General features: G+C 39.8%; 1 protein-coding gene across 3 annotated transcripts in view; it reads left to right on the forward strand.

The window, feature by feature from the left end:
* Positions 1–26,210, forward strand: part of FANK1 (fibronectin type III and ankyrin repeat domains 1) — a 45,122-nt gene that overhangs the window by 10,131 nt on the left and 8,781 nt on the right. For all 3 annotated transcript variants that reach the window (XM_089510131.1, XM_089510133.1, XM_089510132.1), the window contains exons 2-7: positions 6,333–6,504; positions 7,886–8,010; positions 13,787–13,868; positions 16,392–16,466; positions 18,594–18,659; positions 19,807–19,972. In XM_089510131.1, coding sequence (XP_089366257.1) covers positions 6,333–6,504; positions 7,886–8,010; positions 13,787–13,868; positions 16,392–16,466; positions 18,594–18,659; positions 19,807–19,972 — 686 coding nt within the window. The remainder of the gene's footprint in view (positions 1–6,332; positions 6,505–7,885; positions 8,011–13,786; positions 13,869–16,391; positions 16,467–18,593; positions 18,660–19,806; positions 19,973–26,210) is intronic.

Here is a 26,210-nt window from a genome sequence, read left to right on the forward strand (position 1 = left end):
CAGTTCCCTGAATTCCATAGCATTGAGCCATGGCAGTTAAAGCAGTGTAAAACCAGATTAGTTGTGCATTGTGGCTGCAGTCTATGTTAAAGCTTTAGAGCAGATAATGAAAATACTGGTAGATCCAAATTTTTATCAGTCGTTTGGGATCAAGCAATTAAATATTCAAATTTAACAGTAACTTGCCTTCAATTATTAAAGAACTGTCCTTATTTAACCGCATAAGAAGGGAGTACATACCACTTATGAAGGAAGCTGGGTGATTATGGACCATAAACATGTAAAAATCAAGCACTCTCTTGTATTTCTTTCATTGTGGAATGTTGCTTTCTGTAACCATAGAAGATCTTTGCATCAGCTTTTGATTGTGACCTATTCTATAAGTCATGTTAGAACTTTGAGATGACACCTTGTAAGCCTCCCACTGCCATCTACTTCAAAAGGTGTATGTTAAGTGCTCTCTTCATCATGGTGTTTTATGTGTATGTATTTGCAATTACAAACTTGTAGTTGCTGCCAACAGAGAAGATGTTCAGCACATGGGGTGTCTTGTGTTAAGAGGTAGATATTTCTGTATTTAAAAAAAAGGCCAATAAGCTTATCAAGTTTTCTTTTAGCATTCCCAAGGGGGGAAAATTCTGTGACTTTTGGATTTCTTTGGCATGAGGCAAATGTAATAGATACCTTGTTAGTTTAATGAGGAATGCTGCTTAAGAGTATAAGCAAATTACTTTGAGTAAAATATTTAATTCGTACTTTCTAAAATATTTGATCATTATTTTCTAGTAGTTTAATTAGCATAATGAGAACAATACAAATTTAAATAGTTCGTTGAAAATGAACATGCATTAGTTATTCACTAGAAATAGCCAGGCTAATTAAATATATTTATGATTTTTTTTGTTTTTTATAAGGAAAGTCTAAATATATCTACATTTCCCAAACCAAGGACATTTAAGGCATATAATTAGGGAAATATTCTCCTTTAGGACTAACATAGCTTTGATATAAAGCCACAAAACAGGCACTAGTTCCTCAGTAAAGTTACAATGAAAGTCCTACGTTATATGATCAGCAATGCTTAAGTGAATGCAGTTATCTGTGATAACAAGCAATACTCTGGATTGTGGGGATGTTTTGCCCTGGAAGGAGGCCGTGGCAACCAGACGCTGTGGCTTCTGGAGGGGCTAAATATAACCCACTTCTGGGCAGGTTCTTTTTGTGTCCCTGAGGGGGCGCCATTGGCGCGTTCATGTGCCATGATGATACCTCTTGTGCCTAGCACCGTTTCGGTGCTGCACCTGAGGGACATCATCGTGGTGCGACCTGTGTGTACAGGGGAATGCCATGATGGCGGCGGGGCGGCGGAACTAGGGTTCAGAGCATGTGAATGCTCTGCCCTAGTGCAGCCCCAGTATGTAGTCAGGGCACAGTGCCAGTATGTATTGCCTCTCAGTTTATATAGCATCTGAATTTATTTGAAGATCTGAGGGCAATTTACAACCAAATCAGCTTAAAACAATAAATAATTACATTTTACATGTGTCCATTTTACTTGGAACACAATCTGTAACACGAAAAGTTTAGAATCTGTTGTTTGTGTTCCTACTTTTTGTGAGTTACCATAAATTGGAAAGACAACTTTTGGACTGCAACACCCAGAATTCCCCTTCAGCATGGCAGAGCGATTTGGGGAGCTGTAGACCAAAAGTAACTTTGCTGAGATCTGGAATCCTTATGGAACATCTTCATTCCACTGAGGGTAAACTAAGATTGCTAAAGTGGCTGTGTGTTTGACGGTACAGTAGTAGTGACTTTCATATACAGAACTTTCTGCTGTTTTTCCTTGGAAAATGAAGTACAGTGATTTTTTTTTTAATAAATTTAATTTAGTTCAAGTGTTTATATCCTGCCTTTCTCCCACAAGGCAGGTTACAATAATTAGAAAACACAAAACAGAAGTACAAAAGTTTAAAAAAGATTAAATATTATTAATATTAAAACATCAGTTAAAAACACATAGTTAAAGCTAGTAAAAACTAAAAAAAAAAGGCATTTATAGCATATAGGACAACATAAGTAAAATTCATCCACCGAATGCCTGCCTAACTAAAAATGTCTTCAGCTGCTGGAGGAAAGAGAGCAGGGAGAGGGCCGACTTGACCTACCGTGGCAGGAAGTTTCACACTCTGGGAGCAGCCATGAAGAAGGCCCTCTCCAAAATCCTCACCAACTGCACTTGCAAAGGTGGTGGGACTGAGAGAAAATCCTCTCTTGCCGATCTTAGTGCTTGGGCTGGCTTGTATAGGGAGATACTATTTTTCTACTAGTAGTACGGTTTCATCTGCATATCTTAAATTGTTGATGCTACTTCTTCCAGTTTTCATGTCTGCTTTCTCCAAATCTAAACCAAGTTTGCATATGATACATTCAGCATACATGTAAACAGCTTGGGTGATAAAGCACACCCTTGCCTGACCCTCTTGCCGATTGAAAACCTTTCTGTGTTTCCATATTCTGTACTGATGGTAGCCTCTTATCCTGAGTATAGGTTACACATCAAGACACCCCTTTAAGAGCAACCCATAGTTTTTCATGTTCTACACAAAAGTTTTTACAGACTGGTTTTTTTCTGAAAAAGAGAAAATTGCACAACACATGTTTGTAATGTGATTCCTAGTGCCTTTGTCTTTCCTGAACCCAGATTAGGCATCTGGCATATCTCATTCCATAAATGGTAAAAGTTTTTGTTGTAGCATTTTGAGCATAATTTTGCTTCCATGGGAGATTAATGCAATGGTGCAATCCCTGGTGTCCCCTTGCTTTGAGATTGGAATATATATTGAGCATTTATTTGGGTCATTCTTTCCCCCCAATATTTGTTGACAGATTTTAGTATGAACTAGAGTAGATTCTGTTTCTGTAATTTGGACCAGAATATGTAATCTGTTCCTGGTGATTTATTTCTTCTAAGTGATCTGAATACAGTCTCCCTCCCTCCCTCCCACCCACCCGCACTTGGCAAGCTCCACATGTGTGCCTCTCCATCCTCGCCAGTTATGAGACAAGGAGGATGAGGGGCTGCCCCTTTGCCAGCACCACCCCCATACTTTGGGCAGCAGATAGCTGGTCAGGAGCATCTGCCTCAGCTGAGCCTGGCTTGCAATGACCGCCTCTGGTCCGTGCTTCTCAGCTGAAAGAGGCATGGGGGACTGGACTGCATGAATCTGTGCACATCTCGGTGGTGGTCACCACAGTCGTGTACAAGAACAAAAGGAAGGTTGTACAGCCATGCACAGCCAAGGCAGATGTTTCTGACTGGCTCACTTTACTTCCTGAGTAAAACACTATATAATTATCTGACATGAACTGTCCCATTCCTGTCCACTTTAGCTTACTCACTCCTAATATTGCAATGTTTATACATTCCGTTTCTTGTTTACTATGTCTAGCATCACCTAATTCATGCATTTCACATGCCATGTTCCTGTTATATGTATTGTGCAGCTTTGAACTTTCCTTTTGCTTCTGAGCACGTCAACAGCTGAACATCCTTTCAGCTTAAGTCTGGTTGTGTCGTTAGCCACATTCTTATTTGTACTTATCCTCTGCTGTATTCTAGTAGGTTGCTGAGTGCCATCCGACCTTTTACTTTCTGGCACTATCTCTTGTTTCATTTTCAGTTGTCTCATCATAAGGTTTTTGTGGTAAAAGAGAATCAAAGGGAGGTTCATGTGCCTTCTTCTGTGAAGTGCTAACAAGTGTTAGCTATGGTGCCACTGCTGTTGTCTCTGACAAATCCTCCACCAGTGTCTTCTCTCTGCTGACACCCAGTAGGTGTTTGGCACATTTAGTCTTGCTTCTCCGCAGAAACCTATCTGACATGGGATACTCTACCAGCAGCACTGCTGATGTCAACATAGACTCTTGCCTTATAGGAGCACACCATCCCACCACTATAGAAAGGTAGTGCCATTGATGGGTTTCCTGCACATATTTCCCTTGATATATTATGGCATTCGTGATGGGTGCTCAGAGAGAACATGTTGCTGCTGAGTGGAGCAATATTAAATTTATTCTAAAGGAGAAACAAATTGGAGGGAAAATTTAATCAGAATTACATCTTAAGGTACTGGTTTCTTTAACTAGTTCCAGTTTACTTTCTGTTAGAAAATAATATCATTTTCTAAGTCAATTTTTCTCTAGGATATGGTCATATAAAGTATTTTTCCAGCTACTCAGCACTCTTTTACAAAATTTCATAAAAATGGTGTTGCTATCACTTAGGATTGCCATAAGTAAGGACCTCCAAACCAGGACAAATGTAGGATAACATTTTCAAATGTAGGACACGTTTTTTAAAATTGGAGGACACGTGAAAAAATTTGATGATTTTTAAAAAATGTTAATATAAATGCATGTTTCTTAGGCATGATCAAAATGGAGGACATTTTGGCATTATTTCTAGACAGATAAAAATAAGATAAAATAAAAAAGGTTTATTTTTAATAATAAAATAAAATAAAAAGGAAGGGTTGTTTATTTTTAAGAATAAAAATAAAAAATAAAATAAAAAGGCAAGGTTGTTTATTTTAAAGAATAAAAATAAAATAAAAAGGAAGGGTTGTTTATTTTTAAGAATTAAAAAAAAAGAAATAAGGCAGAGCTGAAGTGGCCACTCACCTCTCCACTGCCTCCTCCTCAGCACCATTTCGAAATGGCGCTCTCCCCTCCCTCTGGCCCAGAGGCCACCCCTCATTGGTCCTCCTCTGCCTCCTCCTCCAAAGCTCCGCCAGCTCTTTGGTACTGGCCAATGGCACACTGGGGCTGTAAACAGCCCCGCCCCTGCTCTTCAGCCATTGGCCAGCCAGCCAAAGGGGATGAGCTCCCCCTTTGTAGCCCCTTGCGTGGGCGCGCTGGTGGGGGAGCGCGTGCTGTTGCAGCCGCGCGGGGCTAGAAAAGAGGAGCTTGTCCCCTTTGGCTGGCTGGCCAATGGCTGGCTGGCCAAAGAGGACGAGCTCCTCTTTTCTAGCCCCACGCGCAGGCGCGCTAGCAGGGCAAGCACGTGTTGTTGCCTGCCCAGACAAGTGCCGCGCGGCAGTCGGGCAGAGGAGGGCAGCGCTGCCAAGGAGGAGGAGGAGGAAGGCGGCGCTGCCGAAGAGGAGGAGGTGGGTGGCCGCTGGCCGCACGCATTAGCGGTCGTGGCAATGGCCGCATGAGTGGGCCCGGCGGCCGGGCACAAAGCTGGGATTTTGGACGAACTGGGGCGGGGCAGGGTCCTCCAAAAGCGGGATTGTCCCGGGGGCCGCCAGGATATGGCATCCCTACTATCACTCAACCACAGTGCATCTGCACATTTCTGAAAGCCAACTCTCTATGGGCATGTATAGCTTCTTATTCTCCTTTAAAAATACTAAATAACTGTGAACAGTCCTTTCCTCTAATTAAATAAAGCATAAAGAAGTGAATATGATATTCTCATCTATACTATACATCCCATTTATATTTTATTTATTTGTAGAGCATAGTGACATGATGAACTCACACATGACCTTATCATAAGGCAAGATGAAATATTCATTTTCCATCACATTGCCTCATAATTTCAACCAGGCTTGCATATGGGCACTTCTTGGAAGATTGATCTTTGTATTAATTAATGAGTATTGGTGCTTTAAAAAAAGTTGCTAGTGTCTTGAGCTCATCCATGGTAGCGCATCAGTGTAGAGCAGGAGTGGTGAAAATGCAGCAAGCACATGGGCCTTAGGCAATCTCCAAGGCCTTTTGTGGTCTCTAAACTGCAAGATGATGATGATGATATTTGCACCTCCAGAGGGACTGGCGGGGAATTGAATTTTATTTTATTATTATTTTTTTGCAGGGGAGTGCAGGTCAATGTGGCACCTCACCCTACAGTTGTCTAAATGTGATCTAGAGCTAGAGTCATCCTTCACTTGTGATCATAATTGAGAGTTAGAGGGATCAGGGAAACATCTAAACTTTTTAGATAGTTGCTGTTTGCTTGAATAATTTATTGTCTTTTTTGTTATATTTAACGTCTTATTTATTTGTTTTGTTATGCCAGATCTTTTTTGTCAAACCAAGGTATTAGATAGATGGAAGGGATTCTGTTGCAGTAAGTAATTCTGCTTAAGCAATAGGTTTAAATATTTTTTAAAACTTACTAAAAATTATTAAAAGGGCAGTCAGTTCTGTTTAATTTTTCCTTATTCATGATTTTCTGGTGACTGCAGAGAAGATGAACTATGCTGCAAAACTGACTTTGTAGCAAGATATTATAATGCTAACACTCTGATGTGGTTCATTTGCAGAAAGACGTTCCATCTTAAAACCACACCCTCCAGTTGTAGGCCATGTGAGCCATCACAATATTCAGCTAAGTTGGGAGTTGGAAGAACAACGAAAGGGTCCACAAGAACAATGGTTACAATTTTCAATTGAAGAAGAGGATCCAAAGTTGCACAGATATGCTCTAATTTACACGTAAGTGCTGTTCTCCTGTTATCTTTTCTGTCAACTGAAAAGAATGCAGAGGGAACAATTTAGTGGCATAAATTGTCTAAATCTGTGGTTCTAAAACCACTCTTTAGCTGTGACAGTAGATAATAATTGGAGTACATCAGTTGAGTGAATAGTAAATTTGTTGATTGAAGGGAGAAGCTTCTCTGTTTATGGAAATTAATCAATGATGGGTTACAGTTGTTTCTGCAGGATGCATGACATGGGTAATGCACTCCCCCTCTCCCCATGATTCTTTTTGCTGCAACATAAGTGAAACTGCCTCACTATTTATTGAAAGCTTCCTTAACTGTAAAACAAGTATGGGATGTTTCACAATAAAATAATCCTTTCTCTGAAAATTCTAGATTCAAACTTAATTGTATTTGTGTGATTGTTTTATTCTTTAGTAGCAGATGTCTTTAGCATTTGGAGAGTTGATATATCAGTTTTTATAATATATGAATTGTCTGTACTGCTACATAACCTTCAAGTGGTCCTCTGACTACTATGGTTGTTGCTTTGCTCTGAGGCATCATGAATATCTTAACCACCAGAAAGATTCTGTGCTAAAGTTGCCGCTAGGTGGCAGAATTAGACTGTATGAATGCTGTGTATGCCATCATTTGTCAAGCTAGCTGTCTTATGCTATCATCATTTTTTTAAAATTTGAAGTATTCTGAAGGTTCTAAAAACAATCTCCTTACAATGTCAGATGCTTAAATGGTTTTTGTTTTTGTTTACTCTTTACATGAATCATTAAAACATGGCATATGCTGTATAATTCTGATAGATTTTAATGGCCTAAATCCAGTTACTAGTCCTAGAGTAGTTCCATTGAATCAATTGGATTTACAAAAGTGTTGACTTAGTATTTAGCAATTGATTGAATGGATCTATACAAGTTCAGACTAGCAATTGGATTTAGGAGTCTATTTATTATCCAAAGATTAGGTGAGAACATTGAATTAGAATGATTATGCCTGCTTTTTTGCCCTTGAAAAATGTGTTCAAAGTTGATGAAATGTAGGCTAATGATCTGGCTCTTGATTTTGGAGGAGCCTGGCTTCTTTAGTTGTTCTTCTTTAAAGGTGGAGAACTTAGATATTTATGTAAGCATGAAGTTTGTTGTACATCTGTTTTGCAGTAATGACACACTAATGTTCAATTTGCATGTTAAGTAGGAGCATATGATCTCATATTGACACATATATGGTGAACTGTTAATACTGTTGTTATTCTGTTACTGTTTGGTAGAATTAGCTTTAAAAGTGCATAGTTGTCCAAAACACTTGAAAATGTTTTAAAAATACATTAAGAAAGACTTAACATTACTCTTTTCTTTCTTTCTCTCTTTTTTGGTAAGTGGATATTCTCGACAGCATGTTGTGGAAGGTCTGGAGCCTAGAACAACATACAGATTTCGTCTTAAAGTTACAGATCCTGCTGGCGAGTCTGTTTACAGTTCACCTGTTTGTGTAACCACACAAAGTAGGTTTACAATTTATTGTTAATTCATAATATAAAAATATATACAGTATTTTGTATTCTTCACTATTCACTAAAGAAAAAAAATCTTTGCCTTAAAATGTATGCCTCCTTTTTTTGATGTCGGTTTCATATTATTCAAAAGCTGCTCAAAATAGAAAATAGGACAAGAAGTCTCATCAGCCACATCAGATTCCATAACTTTTAATAAACTGACAGCCTTGACAGCCCAGCTGTTAAGTCTGGTATTAGGGTGGAGTGGGGGCATGGCGTCCACACAATGTACATCCTGACTCCACCTCCATGCTGGTGTGACGTCGTGTGCCCCACTATATGGTGGTCGGCATCATGGTGCTCCTCTGGTTCTGTGTTTAGATGACGCAGCGCCAAAGGAGCACTGAAAAGCTGCGGCACCGGCAGTTATGGCACCCTTCCTGCTGACCAAAGGGGAGCTACTTTTGTGACTCCTTTTTGTGTCACAGAAAGGCCAGGTTGGGAGGCCATGGCTGTGATCCTTTAGGGATGGTCTGTCAAGCCCCTCTGCTAGGCACATGGATAGTACTAACCGTCCAAGGTTTCATCCATTAAAAATGATTTGCTGTGCTATTGTGACCCTTGCTTTCCATCCCCTTGTATCAGCACAGAAGGTGCAACAGATCGCAGTCCTACTGAAATACAGTGGTACCCCGGGATACGAATTGACCGCGTTACGAAATTTCCGGGTTACGAAAAAGTTAGATTTAAAAAAACTGTTCCGGGTTACGAAAGATTTTTCGGGTTACGAAATTAATTTCGGCGCGAAATTTAAATCGGAAGCGCGGCTAGCGGCTTTCCAGCGCCTTTTCGGGTTGCGAAATGTATCGGGTTACGAACGGCGCCGCGGAACGAATTAATTTCGTAACCCGAGGTAGCACTGTACTGTGTGGTCTATAATCTCCCATACGATTCAGTCCCAGGTATGTGTAGGATTTTCTGATGAGTCAGTTGTCTGCAGTGGCGCAAAGTGGAAAGTATCAAAGAGTCATGGGGCATATCAGAACACAGTTATGGATTGTGATTGGAAGATAAGCCAGATCTCACAAGAAGTCGCCTGTGAAAAAGAAAATATCCCAACAAAATTCTCAGAAAGGTATGGCTGTGAAACAGAAAATGCCCCAGTGCAGGAATATATGAATCATACATAAAGTCTAAAGAGGAAAAGGCATAGAATGTGGGGAGAGACAATGGTCTCTTAGTCTAATTTTTTGCTATTTAGGCCTGGTACATACCTCTGGGAAAGGCTGGACTGTTTTCCCGCGGAGGGATACCACAGCAGCCAAACTGCGTGGTGTCCTTCTGCCCCAAAAAGAATCCAGAAAAAAAGGTTTTTTTTGGGTCACGGCCATTGGCACACTTGTGACATAAGCAACACGCAGCAACGTCTATACGCTGTGCATCGTTTACGCCAAGATGGCGGCCCCCATGTGGACGGGAGGCCACCATTTGGCCACTGCCCGCATGTCCTAGGGTTCTGGAGTGTGCAGATGCTGTGTGTTTCGGAACCTTAGTATCGGCGGCAGCACAGCACTTTTGGCCCATCTGTCTCGGGCCTCTGTTAGATGATAGCATAAGCATGTTGGATGTACAAGTTCCAGGTAGATGGCAAAAAACATTATTCAGACGCATGTATAAGTGTCACCACTTTGAACTTCACATACAGTGCCAAGGATCTTGTGAAACTAGAATGAAGGATGAATGTTGAAACTCTAAAATTCATGGCTATTGAAACAAAAGTTGTGGGATGTGGAATAAGGAAGGTATCATCTCTACCTAAAGATGACGCATACATCCTTCACCATGCGGAATCCCTTGAAACACACGTTTGCATATGGTAAAAGAAAAGTAGGGAGGACAAAGAGATATATTACCCAAGTGGTTAATTACATTTCAGTGGACGCTGGTTGAAACTCCATGCAATGTTTTAAGTGCAACATGGCCTGCTGACATGTGGCTTTTTGGAGATGAGGTAAAGACTGAGATATACAAAGAAGTATAAGTTTATTTCTGCTTGAATAAAGGAGTTTTCTCATTCTCTACTTTCCAGAAGCCCCCTCCTCCAAAATAATTTCTGAGGAACACAAGGGACCAGGGACCATTTAATGTATACAAAAATATTTTCCAGTTGTGTATACTATCAAGGAATGGATTGCATCCAAACCAAAGAATTTTAGGAAGAAAAGTGACTTGCATTTTGAAATTCCCAGAGTTTTTTGATTGTAGAGAACATTTAAACAGAGCCAGTTCACTTTATATACCTTGTATTTACACTTTTAAAAAACTATGTGGGGCAAGTGTTTCAAATAAAATAACATATTCATCTGTCAATATGAGTTTCTGTACATCTTAAAAATATTAGGCATTATCTTAAAAATTATTTCCTGCTACTAATTTTCTCTGCATTCTGTACTAAAGAAATAATATGACAGATACTATCTGTTTGCTCTTGTTATTTGCTGTTCCTATTGCTATTTTGAAATTATGTTATAAAAATATCATGTAAACCAGAAATCTACCAATTCAGTTTTGGTTTCCTGACACTAAAAATCTCAATTTTCTGGAGTCTAAATAGACATTGCTAAAGTACAAGATACACAGTGAGTTATATATTCACTCTAAATTTCTTTTTACATCATACTATTAAGTTTATTGCACCTGTTGTTACTGTTATTGTAGTTTATTTCTTTGTATTTTATTTTAATTCTATTGTACTGTGATGGCTAATAGCTTTTAGCACCTCTGAAGATAAAGTACATACATCAGAAATGACTTGAAGATTCACAGCTACAAAACTCAAGATTCACATATACACTGTATGTGCTGTTTAAAGATAGCATTTTCCATTTTAGGCAGTTTTAGCATTATTTGCATTTTGCTTTGGGCATCAGACGCTCAGGTACGTGTCTAATGCGTCAGGAATATGTGCACATACAAACATCCATCTGTTGTTGTTGTGTGCCTTCAAATCTTTCCTGATTTATAATATCCCTAAGATAATCTGTCCTGAGCTTTGCTTGAAAGAATTTGTTCTGAGGACATTTGACCTTGCCTTCTTCTGAGGCTGAGAGAGTGTGACTTGCCTAAGGTCACCCAGTAGGTTTATGGCTGAATGGAGTTTTGAACCCTGGTCTCTCATTGTCCCAGTCCAACACTCAAATCACTACACTATGCCCACTCTCAAATATCCCTCTATTTGTGGATAAATCCTGTTGAAGCAACAGACTGATGACAAAGCTCAAGAAGGTTGAGAAGCAATTTCATGTTTTTGACTAGCTATAATGGTGAATTTTCCTGTTAGTTTCACTGAAAGAAAGTGGATCTTGTATCATTGTTTAATGTGCAATTGTATACATTGCTTAACAAAAGTCATCAAATGGGAAAATCTTGAAATAGCATATTCTCATTGTCCAAAAGCTGACATTCCTCAGTTGATATGTCTGTTCTAAAAGTAAGGAAAATTATGTCTTGGAGATGCTCATGGTTTATTTTAGTATTTTATTTCCTGTGATTGTTGTTTAAAAAACACAGTGAACTAAAAAGGCCAAGGTTTTCCTGCACAACATACAGCTTTCTTATATGTAAATATTCTACTCTATTCATATTCATCTTTCATAGCTTCATTGTTTTAATGTGCATGCTAAGAATATGCACATTAAAACAAAATGTCTCTTGGTTTAGAAATTTGCATTCAACCGAAAAGAGGCTTCATAAATCAGAAAGGCAAGTACTTTGAAAAAGGGTGTGATGCTTCTTTTTTCCTCAGGTAAAATACAAGAAATTCTTTTTTAAATGAGGCGTGCAATTTTAATCAATTGGTCCTGAAAATAGAAAGACAAACAGCTGCTACTTGTTAATTGGAGAATGTCTTCACCAATGACTTCATCATTTATTCACAGTTTTCAATAGTCTTCAGTTCAATAAATAAATGTCTTATTGCCCTGCACATCTGCAACTGAATGGTTCCTTAACAAACATGAAGGATTTATTTTTGAAGAAAAAAGCCTGACCTTCACCTGTCCAGATTTCCCTTGTGTATTCAGTAGTTGCATTTATTGTGTGGACACAGTTTCAATGGGTAACATTGTCAGTCTCACTTAAGCTGCTCAACCGGAAAGATTCATTTTGTGTGGATCTTTTTAATATACTGTAATTGCATAAGGATAAGAAAATACATGCAATTGAAATTAATTGTTTATCTTAGCCTTTATTCTCTTAATTATTTTACCTCAATATAATCCAGCAGTCCATTCCTGTACACCCTCAAAACTGCAGATTGCCTTATAGTAAGACTGTTATTATGAGAACAAGTCTTACTAGACTGTAGGGATGGAAAGAATATTTAAAAATATTCAAAAATGGTGGAAAAATTTGTTTTTCGAGTGTTGAGAAACCCTGATGAGAAGAATCCGGGACTAATGAGAACCTTTGCGGTTTGGGACTTATTCACATGTGGTGGTTTGTGCAGAAAATTTCCATGTGGTGGTTTTGCACAAATTTTCCTTTGCAAGAAACATTATTTTCTTCATGGAAAATAAAATTTCAATGCAGAAATATTAATTCTTATGGAGAAAATTTGTACTGCATAAAATTTGCACATGATTGGTTTACATAGAAAACAGTATTTTCTGTGCAGGAAACAGCCTATTATGTACAGGAATTAATATTTCTGCACTGAAATATTATTTCCCATACAGAAAAGGCTGTTTTCTGTACAAAATAGCCACATGTAAATTTTGTGCAGCGTTAAGTCCCAAATTCTGAATAGCCCTTAAAAACTGTGGTCTTCGAAGACTGTCTTGCAAGTGGAAGAAAATGGCTGAAATTACTTCTTGGTACCTTCGAGAAGCAACTTAATTAAGAATTACATCCTTACTAGAATGGGACTGGAGACATAATAGAGACATAATAAAAGACAGTCAAAAATAAAAGCGTACAACCACTTTTTTTGTGTGTATTTAGCACTTCCACATTAGTTGGTCATGCAACCTTGATGTTCTTATTATCACCGTATTGCAACTAGTAGAGGCAGAAAAATGAATGGGTTGCTCAACTACCAAGGCTACCTGATAAGTAGCCTAGCGGATGCCTTGACTTACTTTACTTTTAATCCAGTACAGATATTTAGTGATGTGCATAGTATTTTGTAGGTTGCACTTTATTATTATTTTGGAAAATGTCTCAAAGTTTTAAAAATACATCTACAGTCATCCCTCCATATTTGCGGCTTTGAAATTTGCGGATTTGATTATTCACAGATTTCGTTAATATGTTCTCTCTAGGACTGTCTAGGTCCTCCAGTGCAACTCTGTAGTCAACTTTAAAAGTTGCACTGAAAGACGATTTGTAGCTACTCCAGTGCCATTCTATGGTCAGTGTATGTTGGACATTGACCACAGAGTTGCACTGGAGGACCTAGAGATTCCTAGAGAGGTGTCCTCTCAGGTAAAAACAATGTTTTTGTTATTTGCAGTTTTTCCATATTCACAGGGATCTTGTTCCCCTAATCCTAGCGAATATGGAGGGACAACTGTATAAATAATCTAATATTTTCTGATATACAAAAGGTTATCACATAAACAGTTTGGCTAACTGAAAAATAGTAATACATACTTTTTTGTTTCATTTTGTAACTTGGATATTGCTGAACAGAAAAATGTGAACAGTGTTTTAGTAGCTGGAAAAATATCAGCCGAGTCTCTGTCTAATTTGCTTTACAAATACTTTCTTGCTTTGTTTACTTCAGGCGAACCAATGAGTGGAGACCAACTCCACCGTGCAGTAAGCAGGGACGATGTAGATGAAGTTCTTCATATTCTTCAGAAAAGGTGAAAAATGAATCATATTTTAAAGTGTTCATATAATATAACAATGAAACAGATAAGAGTGTAAATTGCATGATGAATTCTGCTCTGCCACAAAGTGCAGCTTTCCTAATTGTCTAAGTATTGAATTGCATATTTCATTATAAGCTCAATGTGACAAATTTCAAATTGTGAATTACCATACTGTTCCACAAATCAGTTCTACATATATTCTGAGATAGGGGAGCAGTAAATCTCCCTTGCATGGGCAATAACAATACCATGCTGCCTTGGATCTAAGCAACAATACTTTTTTAAGTTATGAAAGGCAGTGAGGACCAATGCAGTTGTGTTTTGACAAGTGTGAGAATACTACCATGGAAGAACAACCAAAAGATCAAGAGTGCTTTTCCTGGTAGGCAATGCAAGGTAAAAAAAGCAAAACAAAACAGGAATAAAAAATCAGTTGAGAATAGATGACAAGGAGAATGTAAAGGATATACCAGAAGGAAAAAAAAACACCTTTAATTCCAAGAAAGAATATAGAGTTGTCCCTCCATATTCGCTAGGGTTAGGGGAACAAGAGCCCCGTGAATATGGAAAAACACCATGTTTTTACCTGAAGGACACCTCTCTAGGAATCTCTCTAGGAATCTCTCTAGGAATCTCTAGGTCCTCCAGTGCAACTCTGTGGTCAATGTCCAACATACACTGACCATAGAATGGCACTGGAGTAGCTACAAATCGTCTTTCAGTGCAACTTTTAGTTAAAGTTGACCACAGAGTTGCACTGGAGGACCTAGACAGTCCTAGAGAGAACATATTAATGAAATCCGAATCCGCAAATATCAAATCCGCAAATACGGAGGGATGACTGTAGTGTGTTTTGGCTGGGAAATATTTGTAAACTTTTTTTTCATGGTGTGTTTTAAAAGGGCAGTTCACACAGTGCAATGCAATATTGTACTGTAGGGTGGCAGAAAAAGAAGGGGGATGGAACATGACGCATGGGGGATGTCTATGCCCATGCTGCATGCCAGGCAGCACAAGGCTGTCAGGGACCTTGTCTGACAAGATCTAAGTCTTTGTTGTTTTAAGGAGTGTTTTGAGTCTCACTGGTTGTCTTGTTTCCACCCTCTGTCTATTTTAATGAGTGTCCCATTGGGCCAGGGAGATGGGCAAGAAAAGAAGCAGCATGATTGGCACTGTCTGAGGTATCTCACAGACACAGGAAGCCACGGGGGGCTCTGGTCAGATTCCTGGAGAAAAGGAAGCATCCAGATGAGGGAGAGAAATTGAAAGGGGAGGGGAGAACAAGCATCATCACACTGGAGGGGAAAGGACTTAAAAGATCCTAGAGATTATGGCAGCACTGCTTACTTACATGTTACAGTTCATGGCTGTATCTAGGTGCCTGTTCAAAGACAGTTACATATCATGCTTTACAGTGCTGTTACGGTGGTGTCTTCTTGCAACATGGAGCAGCCTTCATGAATGAAAAATGTGTGTTTATCGTTGTGGGGGCTGGGTTTATGGCTCAAATGCTTTGTCTTGGCTGGCAACAAGATTTCCTAGTTCTGGTATAAAATTTGTTTCTAGCATTACTAGCACCTCTGTGTTCATTCTCAACATATACTGCTCTGAACTCTTGGAATGGAATAATAATAATAAAAATAAATCAGTTGAAGGTGTGATAGTGGATAGAATCAATACTTGCAAAATACCACAAGCAAGTTTCAAGTCCTTTGTTCTAGCATAGTTAACTACAGTTGCAGGGACATGGGAATTCATTGGACAGATGTGTGTGTGTACACTGATTCTTCTGCAGGCCTATGCCTCATATGGGTCTTTTGGTCACCACAGAGTCAACATTTGCATTGGTGTTAGTCCTAAGTGCTTACACTATTACTACTGTTGGCTGTATTGAGATACCAAGCACCAAGATGAATTGAAGAACGTTATCAAGGATGCTTCTGCAGCTATATCAGTACATAGCCCTTTTTGATCTATTAGGATTTATGTGGATCTATAGTATGGCATTGGAGGAGATATTACCCTCTATATGGTTTAAGACTAAGGTAATTATAGATGTAATTAATTTTTGAATTCTTAACATACTCTACCAGGAATTGAAGGGATGATTCTGAAATCAGTGCGACTAAATTCTCAAACAGCTCACTCCAAATGCTTTTCACTGATATTTATTTGTTTGTTTGTTTAATATCCAGCCTTTCTTCTAATACAGTCTCCAACAGGATAGACTAAACAAAGTAGAGCTAAAAGTACAGCTGCTTGAAGGACACTGTACCAGGGACCTTAAATGGGATGATAATAGTATATCTGATCAAAGGTAGTAGTCTGTTGTATTTTGTGTAATGTATGGAGTAGATCTTGCCTCCCCTAATATTTGCTGTATGGTTCAGAATAATCACCTTAAATTGAGATAGTACAATACTCTTCTGAAATATATTGAAGCTAGAACTATAATTGTGATATAAATGTTTGTGAAGCAATAATGACTCAACTTTCCCTTTGTCTTTTTAAAAGGCAAGTGGTGGTAGACACCTTGAATAAATTAGGATTTACAGCTTTGATGGTTGCTTCACAGAAGGGATATACAAGGTAGTAGTATTGCAAACCTCAATTTGTAAGCTTGCTTTTATATTTCAGTGCTCTGTTCACATCACAATAATTCTTTATGCTTCTCAATAACTTCATAATTTTTTATCAGAATATGAAATTACTAACTTGCTTTCAAATCAAGAATGGTTAACTAGTGAGTCACTGAGAGATTGAACAGCTGAGTGATTTGTCTAGCCCCAATGGTTCTGTCAAAATGTTTTTTCTCCCTTGAGGCGGTAAGCAGTAGAGTCCTCACTTTTACATTGTATCTTTCAATATCTGTAAAATATGTACAACTGTACTACTTGAGCTTATGTGTTACATAATGGTGAATTCCTATCCCAGTTTGCAATGCTTTTATTATGGAGTATAACAACTAATACAGCACTGGTTGGAAAACAGAGAAGCCTGCATCATTGTGTTCAGCTCTTTTTTAAAAATATATTAATTTGGTTGACATTTTTTACTGCACTTTTATTTAAAATATTATAGCCACATTTGCCAAACTGAGCCTGTGTTTGTGTTCATTTTGCTTTGTATCACATTCATAATGTAACAACAAACTGCAGTATATGATTAGGTGCAGATCATACCGGAGGCCCACAGGAGATAAGGCTCCACCAATGTACATATGACGGAGGGCAAAAACTGCAATTTTCTTCAGCTGCACAGTGCAAGCCAGATCATTCCTTGGTGCAGTCCTATGTCAAATTACTACTGGGGTAGGTGGGTGCATGTATCTGCACCCTCTGGGTTGTAGAATACAATATAGAATCATAGAATTAGATTCTATGGCTCATAGGATATTGAGTCCCACTCTTCACCCAACACAGGAATCCAGCTAGAGCATCCCTCACAAGTAGCAGTCTAGCCTCTTTTTGGAGATGTCTAGAGAAAGAGGAAGGTGCAGCCTTTACCCTTCATGATCTCCAACATACAGACAAAGGCTGCTCCTCCAGCTGTTCAGTGGTAGTGATGGGTGCTGGGATGTATATCTGACTCCTGGCCAGTAATTTCCTGTGGTGGTGTCCTTGTGTACCCCCAAGATGTGTTGGACTGCCAGGCAGAGGGCATTGTGCAAAGAAGAACTGGCTGCTTTGTTGCACAACACCCCCAAAAGTATTTAAGCTGACATAACGGGGGTATGCATGCATAGGGTTGCCATAAGTGAGGACCTCCAAACCGGGACAAATGTAGGGCAACATTTTCAAATGTAGGAGCGGGCCCCCAAACCGGGAACAAGGCACGGGTGGGGGCCCAAACCGGACCGGGACCGGGAGGGGCCCCCCCGAAACTGTGAATGGCACGGGGGCCGCCGGGTTATGGCAACCCTATGCATGCATAAATACCCAAAAGGATTCTGCCCATGTTCTGAGTTTGTAGAATGAGAACTAGGGCGGGTTACAAACTGCCATAAAATACATATTGACTACATATTAGGTTTCTGCACCCCCCCTAACCCTAATACGTAGTCAATATGGAGAATATGGCGGTGGCTGTTCCACACGGCCACCGCCATATTGACGTAGTGGACACTGTGCGTCCGCACGTCGCGCGGCGCTTATGACGTCACGAGTGCACCATTGGCGCCTTGCGGTGTCATAACTGTGCCGCAGGAAGAAGCTCCATTTTGGAGCTTCTTTTTTGCTCCACGAGGGAGTTGCGCGGTTTGGCTGCTGCAACTCCCTCGCTGAGCAAACAGCAGCGCCGGGAGACCGCCGCAAAGCAGCGGTTTGTAACCCACCAACGACTGAAAAATAGTCACTTCCTCTTCAAAATGATGATCCCTAGATTGGCTGCAGTCCCTGAAACTGCAGTCCCATATTGGCTTGAGAAATACTGATCTAGTTACTTATTGACCATGTTGTGAACTGAATAAAGGATTTGGTTAGAATTCTGAACCATACATTACCTTGAGAAATAAGACATGCTGTCAATTTATAAATTATTCTGTTGTGATATATGAGCATATAAATGGCTTGAAGACTGTGGTTTCTTAAGTTTACAGTTTCTTACTAAAAGGATTCAAAATTCGAAATTAGTCTCCAAATTTGAATTTTAGTTTTTCTGTATTATCTAGCAGTTAGTCTATGGAAAATAATACTGTGCAAATGTTTTTCTATCTAGACTGGCCCATATTCTGGTAGAAAATGGAGCAGATGTAAACATGAAGAATTCCAGTGGAAAGGACAGGTACTAAGCAGAGTGTTTTATCTCATCAGAGAATACAGGAATATGCCCATGTCATACACAGGTGTGCTGCCCATGGTGCGTGTGTGCCGCTGCACCACTGTGTGCATGAGCCCCATTCATTTCAATGGGGCTTGAGCATGCACGGAATTTGCTTTATGTGGGGGAGTCCAGAACGGATCCCCCGCATAAAGCAAGGGTGCACTGTATGAGTTTCAGTGGTGTACTTCCATATCCAGTACCAACAGAATCAGAAATGTATTCCCCTACTGCTCTGTCTGCATTTCCCTCTGTGCAAAATGTCCACTTGGGTAGTTTCCTTTCTGGAGGAGGTTTTTCCTACTGTGCACAGTGGACCATTGATCTGTCGGAAGAATTGGGGTCCAACAAAATATTCCATTGAATTCTGATTCCTGCAGACATAAGTTCACTTATGAAGACTCTGCATTGATTATTATCCTAATTCTCCTTGTCTCTCTGCACAGGTTGTTGAACAGTTGCATTCAGGGTTCTGACTCTATTCCTTAGAGTTTCTTGCCTGTTTGTAACTGCTTGAAAAGTTTCATCTGCCGTCCATGGAGTTTTCTTTTTCTTTGTGGCTGAAGATAGTGGCTTTTTCATTCCTCCCTGGCAATGTCCAATCTTTGATTCTGCTCTGTTTCTTTCTTTCTTTCTTTTTTTTTTTCCATTCCAATTGCCTGTGATTAATATCAAGTCCTGTTTTGGAGTGTGATCAGTTTCTTCCTGGGCTCCCACAAAGAATCTTCCAATTTCTTCTTGATGGAGCATAAACTTGAATTATGGTTCTATTGATTGGTTTTACCTGAAGTCCTATTGATATATTTGGTCACACTTTGCATTATATCCTTTGACTGCTTCCTCACTATAAATGCCCCTCATTTCTTTTTACATTTTCATTTTCTGAGTAAAACACTATGTAATTATCTGACTCAAAATGTCCCATTCTTGTTCACTTTAGCTCACTTACCCCAAGTTTTGCAATGTTTATACGTTCCATTTCTTATTTTACCTTGTCTAGTTTACTCTGATTCATGCTTCATTTCATGTTCATTTAGTTTAGTGTGCATTTTTAATAGAGAATAACCAGTGTGGTTTTGTTTTTATTTTGATATACGTTCTTATTTTACAGTTTGATGATAGCATGTTTTGCTGGGCGGCTGGACATTGCTCAATATCTAAGATCCAAAGGAGCTTCCTGGCTAGCCAGAGACCTTGGGGGATGTACAGCGATGCACTGGGCTGCTGATGGAGGACACACTGATGTTATTGAGTGGATGATTGAGGATGGTTGTGAGGTACGTATGGTTGTGAGGTTCATTTATGTAAGGGAAATCAGTATGTATGCAAAGCTATGTAGAAAATGCATTTCATGCTTTTGGAAGCTTTTTATCTGTTTTATTTTCACAAACAGATCATAGAATCATAGAGTTGGAAGAGACCACAAGGGCCATCCAGTCCAACCCCTTGCCATGCAGGAAATCTCAATCAAAGCATCCCTGACAGATGGCCATCCATCCTCTGCTTAAAGACCTCCAAGGAAGGAGACTCCACTACACTCCGAGGAAGTCTGTTCCACTGTCGAACAGCCCTTACTGTCAGAAGTTCCTCCTAATGTTGAGGTGGAATCTCTTTTCCTGTAGCTTGCATCCATTGTTCCAGGTCCTGTTCTCTGGAGCAGCAGAAAACAAGCTTGCTCCATCCTCAATATGACATCCCTTCAAATATTTAAACAAGGCTATCATATCACCTCTTAACCTTCTCTTCATCAAGCTAAACATCCCCAGCTCCCTAAGTTGTTCCTCATAAGGCATGGTTTCCAGACCCTTCACCATTTTAGTCGCCCTCCTTTGGACACACTCCCGTTTCTCAATGTCCTTTTTGAACTGTGGTGCCCAGAACTGGACACAATATTCCAGGTGAGGCCTGACCAAAGCAGAGTACAGTGTCATGATTACTGCTCTTGATCTATACACAATACTTCTATTGATGCAGCCTAAAATTGCATTGGCATTTTTAGCTGCCACATCACACTCTTGACTCATGTTCAACTTGTGGTCTACTTGGATTCCTAGATCCCTTTCACATGTAGTATAGTTCAGCCAGGTGTCCCCCATCCTATATCTGTGCATTCAATTTTTCCACCCTAAGTGCAGTACCTTACATTTCTCCATGTTGAATTTCATTTTGTTCCATGCACATTGTCACTGGGCCCATTTTCTTCTTCAAAACCCTATCATTATTTCTGTTTTCAGGATAGCATGGAGGAGCAGTCCACTACGATTGGGTTGTTCCCCATGTACCAACTGGGCTGGCAGGAGCTCAGAATTCTTTTTCAGTTACATCTATTTGGCCCCTTCTCCAACAGTTTTTTCTATCCTGCCTTACCAACTGGACATATTTTCCCCTTCTAGGGCAGATTTAGGCAGTAATAGGTCTTAGATAATGTTATTTTATATATATAAACATTATAATAGGCAGTAGAATGGAGAAGAAAGGAAATAGGGAGAAATAAAACTGAAGAGCAATTTTAACCCCTTGATGGTGGAGCAGCTAATTAGAGGTAGAGGGGAAAAAATCACAAACCTTTAGTTCAGATGGCCGTCAACCCATGTGTCTCTAAGGAAGAAAGGAAAGACAATTTGGAAAAAAAAATATTTCCTCAAGTGAGAGTGATACGGAGGAATATAAGATGAGGTTTAAAGAAATGACCGGGACAGAGAAAAACAGGAGACACAGAATAAGGAGACAATGAAACTGATAAAAGAAGACAGAGGGATCCAAACCTAAATTGAGGGAGCTCGAAGGTGTTGAAAAACATTGCTTTAGCATTGAAATCTCCAGTAGTCACTTCTGGGTGCCATATTGAGAAGCTAAATTTGAGGATGATGGGAGGGGTCACTTCAGATTGCAACAAAGCAATCAGAGCATATGCAGTGTCTCCTGGAAAAGAGAAGGTTAAGAGGTGATATGATAGCTCTGTTTGAGTATTTGAAGGGATAGAGTCCAAAGATATAGCCATATTAGTCTGTAGAATCAGTATATAGAGAGATCTTGTAGCACCTTTGAAACTAGCTGAAAGAAAGAAGTTGGCAGCATGAGCTTTTGTAGGCTTAAGTCTATTTCCTCATGTGTCTTAAGTCTACAAAAGCTCAATGTATTTGAACGGGTATCATATTGAGGGTGGAGCAACCTTGTTTTCTTCTGCTTCAGGGAATAAGACCCACAACAGCAGATGCAAGGTACAGGAAAAGAGAATCCACCTAAACATTAGAAGGAATTTCCTGACAGTGGAACACACTCCCTCGGAAAGTGACGGAGTCTCCTTTGGAGGTTTTTAAACAGAGGCTGGATGGCATCTATTGGGTTGCTTTGATTGTGAGTTCCTGCATGGAAGGGGGTTGGACTGGATGGCTCTTGTGGTCTCTTCCAACTTTATGATACTATGAGTCTGTGATGTAGTTATATTTTGGATATTTGGAGAGATGTCAAGATTTATCTAAAGAGGACAGCCCAGTATAACATACAGAGTCATTATTTGACTCCTATAATCCAAGGACTGTAGCTCAAAAGGCATTGAACACTGTGATTGGGAGATGATGATGATGATGATGATGATGATGATGATGATGATAAGATTTATTTATATGCCGCCCAATCACTGGGAATCTGGGCTGCTTACAACAGAGGGGATAACAGATGCTTCCCTGCCCTCAGGTTTACAATCTAAAAGACACGACACAAAAGGAGAAGGGAATGGTGGGGGGGAGGGGATCAGGTCCAGCATTCTTCTCTCCCTCTGAGGCCTAGACCAAGGCAGATGGACTGGAGGGAGGGCTCTTCTTCTTTAGGCTAGCCCTGATGGAGCTGGGCCAGCCTATTCTCTCCCTCATTGGCCAAAAGATGACAGTTAAGGAAGGAGGAGCCACTTTCTTCAGGCTAGCCCTGATGGAGCTGAGGCCATGTAGTTTCCAATGTTATGATTGGGAAAAGAAGCCAAGACCAACTAATGTGTGGCCACATTTCCACAGGGTTCATGGCTACCAGTACAGCATATGCTGTGTCTAGTTCTTTGAAAGACATATGGGCTCTGAGAGAGAGAAGAGTGTAAAACACCCCAGCAGAGAGAGGAGGAGGATCACAGTGACTACAGGAGTCCAGAGGGAGGAAGAAGCTGCTGGGTTTACTGGTACTTGGACCTCTTCCTTCCAAATGGATTCCTCTCTTTTCAGGACTGAGGCCCTGACTCATTAGGCACTGTGTTTGCCATCACTCACAGCGGCTTTGCCTGCTAGGGCTATAAAACCAGGACCTGACAGAGCTCTGCTGCAAAACACCCCAGCAGAGAGAATGTAGATGAGCATTGCCCCTTACAGTTGGACATAACTGGATAATCACGTCTAAGGGGAAACCTTTACCTTTTTACCTTTAAGAGTGATGTAGTGGTTTGAGTGTTGGACTAGGATGCTGGAGTCCAAGGTCCTAATCTCCACAAAGGCAACCTCCTTCTACACAAATCATGACAAGAAAACCCCATCGTAGGGTCATCATAAGTTATAAATGACTGGAAGGCACACAATAATGGTACTGAAACAGTTTTAGTTGCTTTTTTTTTGTGGGTTTTTGGACTATGTGGCCATGTTCTAGAAGAGTTTCTTCCTGACGTTTTGCCAGCATCTCGTTGGCATCTTCAGAGAATGCTTGCCTGGAAAGGAGTTGTGTGTGTGTGTGTGTGTGTGTGTGTGTGTGTGTGTATATATATATATTGTGTGACCTGGGAAGGCAGGAGTGATTTGCATGTGTATTGTTCTGTTGCTAATGGCAGGCCTCAGGGTGGGAGAGTATGCAAAGGAGGATTAGTGTCTGTTTGATTAGTGCTCATTGTCTGCTGAGAACCCACAAAAAGCTATGGATGCTGGCCAAGAAAGCCTTCGACTCCACAGTTTTAGTTGTCTTGACAGGTAGCCTATTCCAGATGAAAGACAGAGGGAGTGCTGCCCTTGTTCTGGATCTCTCAGTTGCATTTTATACCATTGACTATGGTAGCAGATTGCACTGACTCTGCAGGATGGGAATAATAGGCTCTGTGTTATGGTGATTCTCTTTATGACATTGTGGAACAATCCAAGTACTTCTGGGTTATTCCCTTTGTACCTGCTGATGAGGCAGGAGTCTAAATTTTTTCCATTTTACAACTGTTGATCCCCCCCCTCCTCAAACAGTTTTATTATTTCCTGCCTTGCCAGCTAGATGTGTCTTCTTGTTGCTCATACACTAGATTGTTAACTTAGAAACATAATGGAGGGAGTTCAGAGAAAAAATGCAGAAGAATTGGATAAGAATGAAGTGCCTTTGTCTTCAAAAAGAAAATGAAACAAACCAATGAGGGAATACTATTAGAATCTGTACAATTGACAGCAGATTGCGGGACATGAAAATAATCCCATTCAGATGACCACTGCCTAACATGTTTCTGGAAAAAAACACCAGTAAAATGATATTCAAGAAAATTTTCATAGCATCAAATGAGAGTGACTCACAGGGATTAACAAAGACACTAATGCACCAACAATAGAAAATAGAAAGGAAAGAACATAAGGTAGAAGATAGGACATACCTGAAAAAGGATTTAGTTATGAAAGTAGTTATGAAATGCATTTTATCAGATATACAGCTGCATCTGCGGCTCATTATATCCACACAGCCTCAGTCTATGACCACAGCTAATGCTCAACACTTAAAGCCATCAGATGTACAAGAGTTAATAAGCCAATCAGTGAAAAATGTATTGAATTGCATTTTAAACCAAAGGAACAACAATAAATTAAGTGGATTAGGAAGCTCATGAAATACCTTTAACAGAATTAACATGCTTGATTACATCTTAATGAATTTGTTTATGCAAATTAATTTAATGAACATGATTTAACATTATCTGGAGATCTGCATTGAATAGGGCTTGGGCTTGATGGTCCATCATGTCCCTTCTAACTCTGTAAATCTGTTGTCAGGATGAATTTAAAACAAATCAATTTAGAAAATTTAAAAAGTTCAGAAGTAAATGCGGTTGGAATTGATACTCAGTAAAAACAAAAAGAAATCATCACAAACTCAATAAAATAATAGGGAAAAGACAAAAGGGTGCAGAAGATAAGGGACTAAAGTGCACCAGAAAAGCTAGACACATAGAAATGTCCTGGGAAAATTCCTTTATAAATCCCCAATTTCCCCCATGTGAGAAAGTTCCAATTTTCCTTACATCCCAAAAATATTGAGTAGTATTGCTGGTATGGAGGCAAGGTTGAAGCTTCCTCTCACCGCTGAAATGCTGCTGCTAAGGATCTCTGCAACTGAGAACAGATATACACTGTACCCTCGTTGACTAGAAGCTAGTAGATCTGATGATAGTGGGGCAGTGAATTGACTCTACTCTGAAGGAGATCTCCATAGCACTGAAACTATTTTGCGATTCACACATTGAGTCTATAATATCCAGAGTTGGCATCCAACTGACATTGGAGTCACTGATTTGCACTGGGCTCATCCCAGTGATATCAGCTCAACTATTGCTGTCAGTCTCTGAAATGGGAAGGACACTTCAATCTTGCTCTCATCCCTGAATGATAGAACCTTGGAGACCAGATCTGATAATTTCTCACAGGTGTATTATGAGAGAGGTAGGACTATGGTATGTTTTGTTTTCTGTGGTAATGCTGCAGCAGCTCTGCTTTGGGAGGGAAGGCAGAGGTAGGTAGGTATGGTAGCCTACATTTGAAAGAATAATGGGTTTTAAAAGAGCATCAGCTATAATGATGACCACCTCTTGCATCATGGGGTGGAGGAGAAGAGGGCATTTTGGTGGTACCAATTTGGAGGACCAGGGAAAGGGCCTTGGGTTGTCTGTTGCTTGTGGGCATAGTATGTCCTGCAGGCTATGTATCGTCTATCTCTGCTTTAAAATATTCTAGTCACCAGATGTACTGTTTGCGTTCTTTGGATGTTTCACTTACGTCATGGTATTAACAGTGAGAACAAGATAACATGACATGCAGATCTTGGCCAGTGGAACTACGCTCACACAGTGCTTTACTCACAGAGTGTGGAATCTTGGCCAAAATGTCCTCTTACTATTTGTGACGCATTTCCCTGCCTTTTACAACTGTTTCCAAGAGGTTCAGAATACTATTGTTTGACAGAATATATATGCTTATTTATGTAGTTCTCTGTGTGTACCACTCTGCAAATGGCAGTATAGGCAGGCATGGGAGGGCAAGTGTTCATTTCTGAAGAGAATACTATGGTTGGCCACATTAGCTGGTTGCACTTGGGATTAAAATAAATGACTGAGCAAACAAATATTTTTATTCTTTCCTCCAAACTATCCATGTGAAAAAGTGTTTGAATCTTCAAAAGCTGTTTGGCCCTGTCTTTGTTCCTTTTTTTTTTAGTGCTTTCACTAGCTTTATGTACTTATTTGGTGCCACAAATTAAAAATATGGACCACCACCAACAAGATGACATCTACATTGAAAAACA

The sequence above is a fragment of the Sceloporus occidentalis genome, unplaced genomic scaffold (genome assembly GCF_023333645.1).
Source record: "Sceloporus occidentalis isolate IW3139 unplaced genomic scaffold, rSceOcc1.0.p SCAF_2, whole genome shotgun sequence".
NCBI lineage: Eukaryota > Metazoa > Chordata > Lepidosauria > Squamata > Phrynosomatidae > Sceloporus > Sceloporus occidentalis.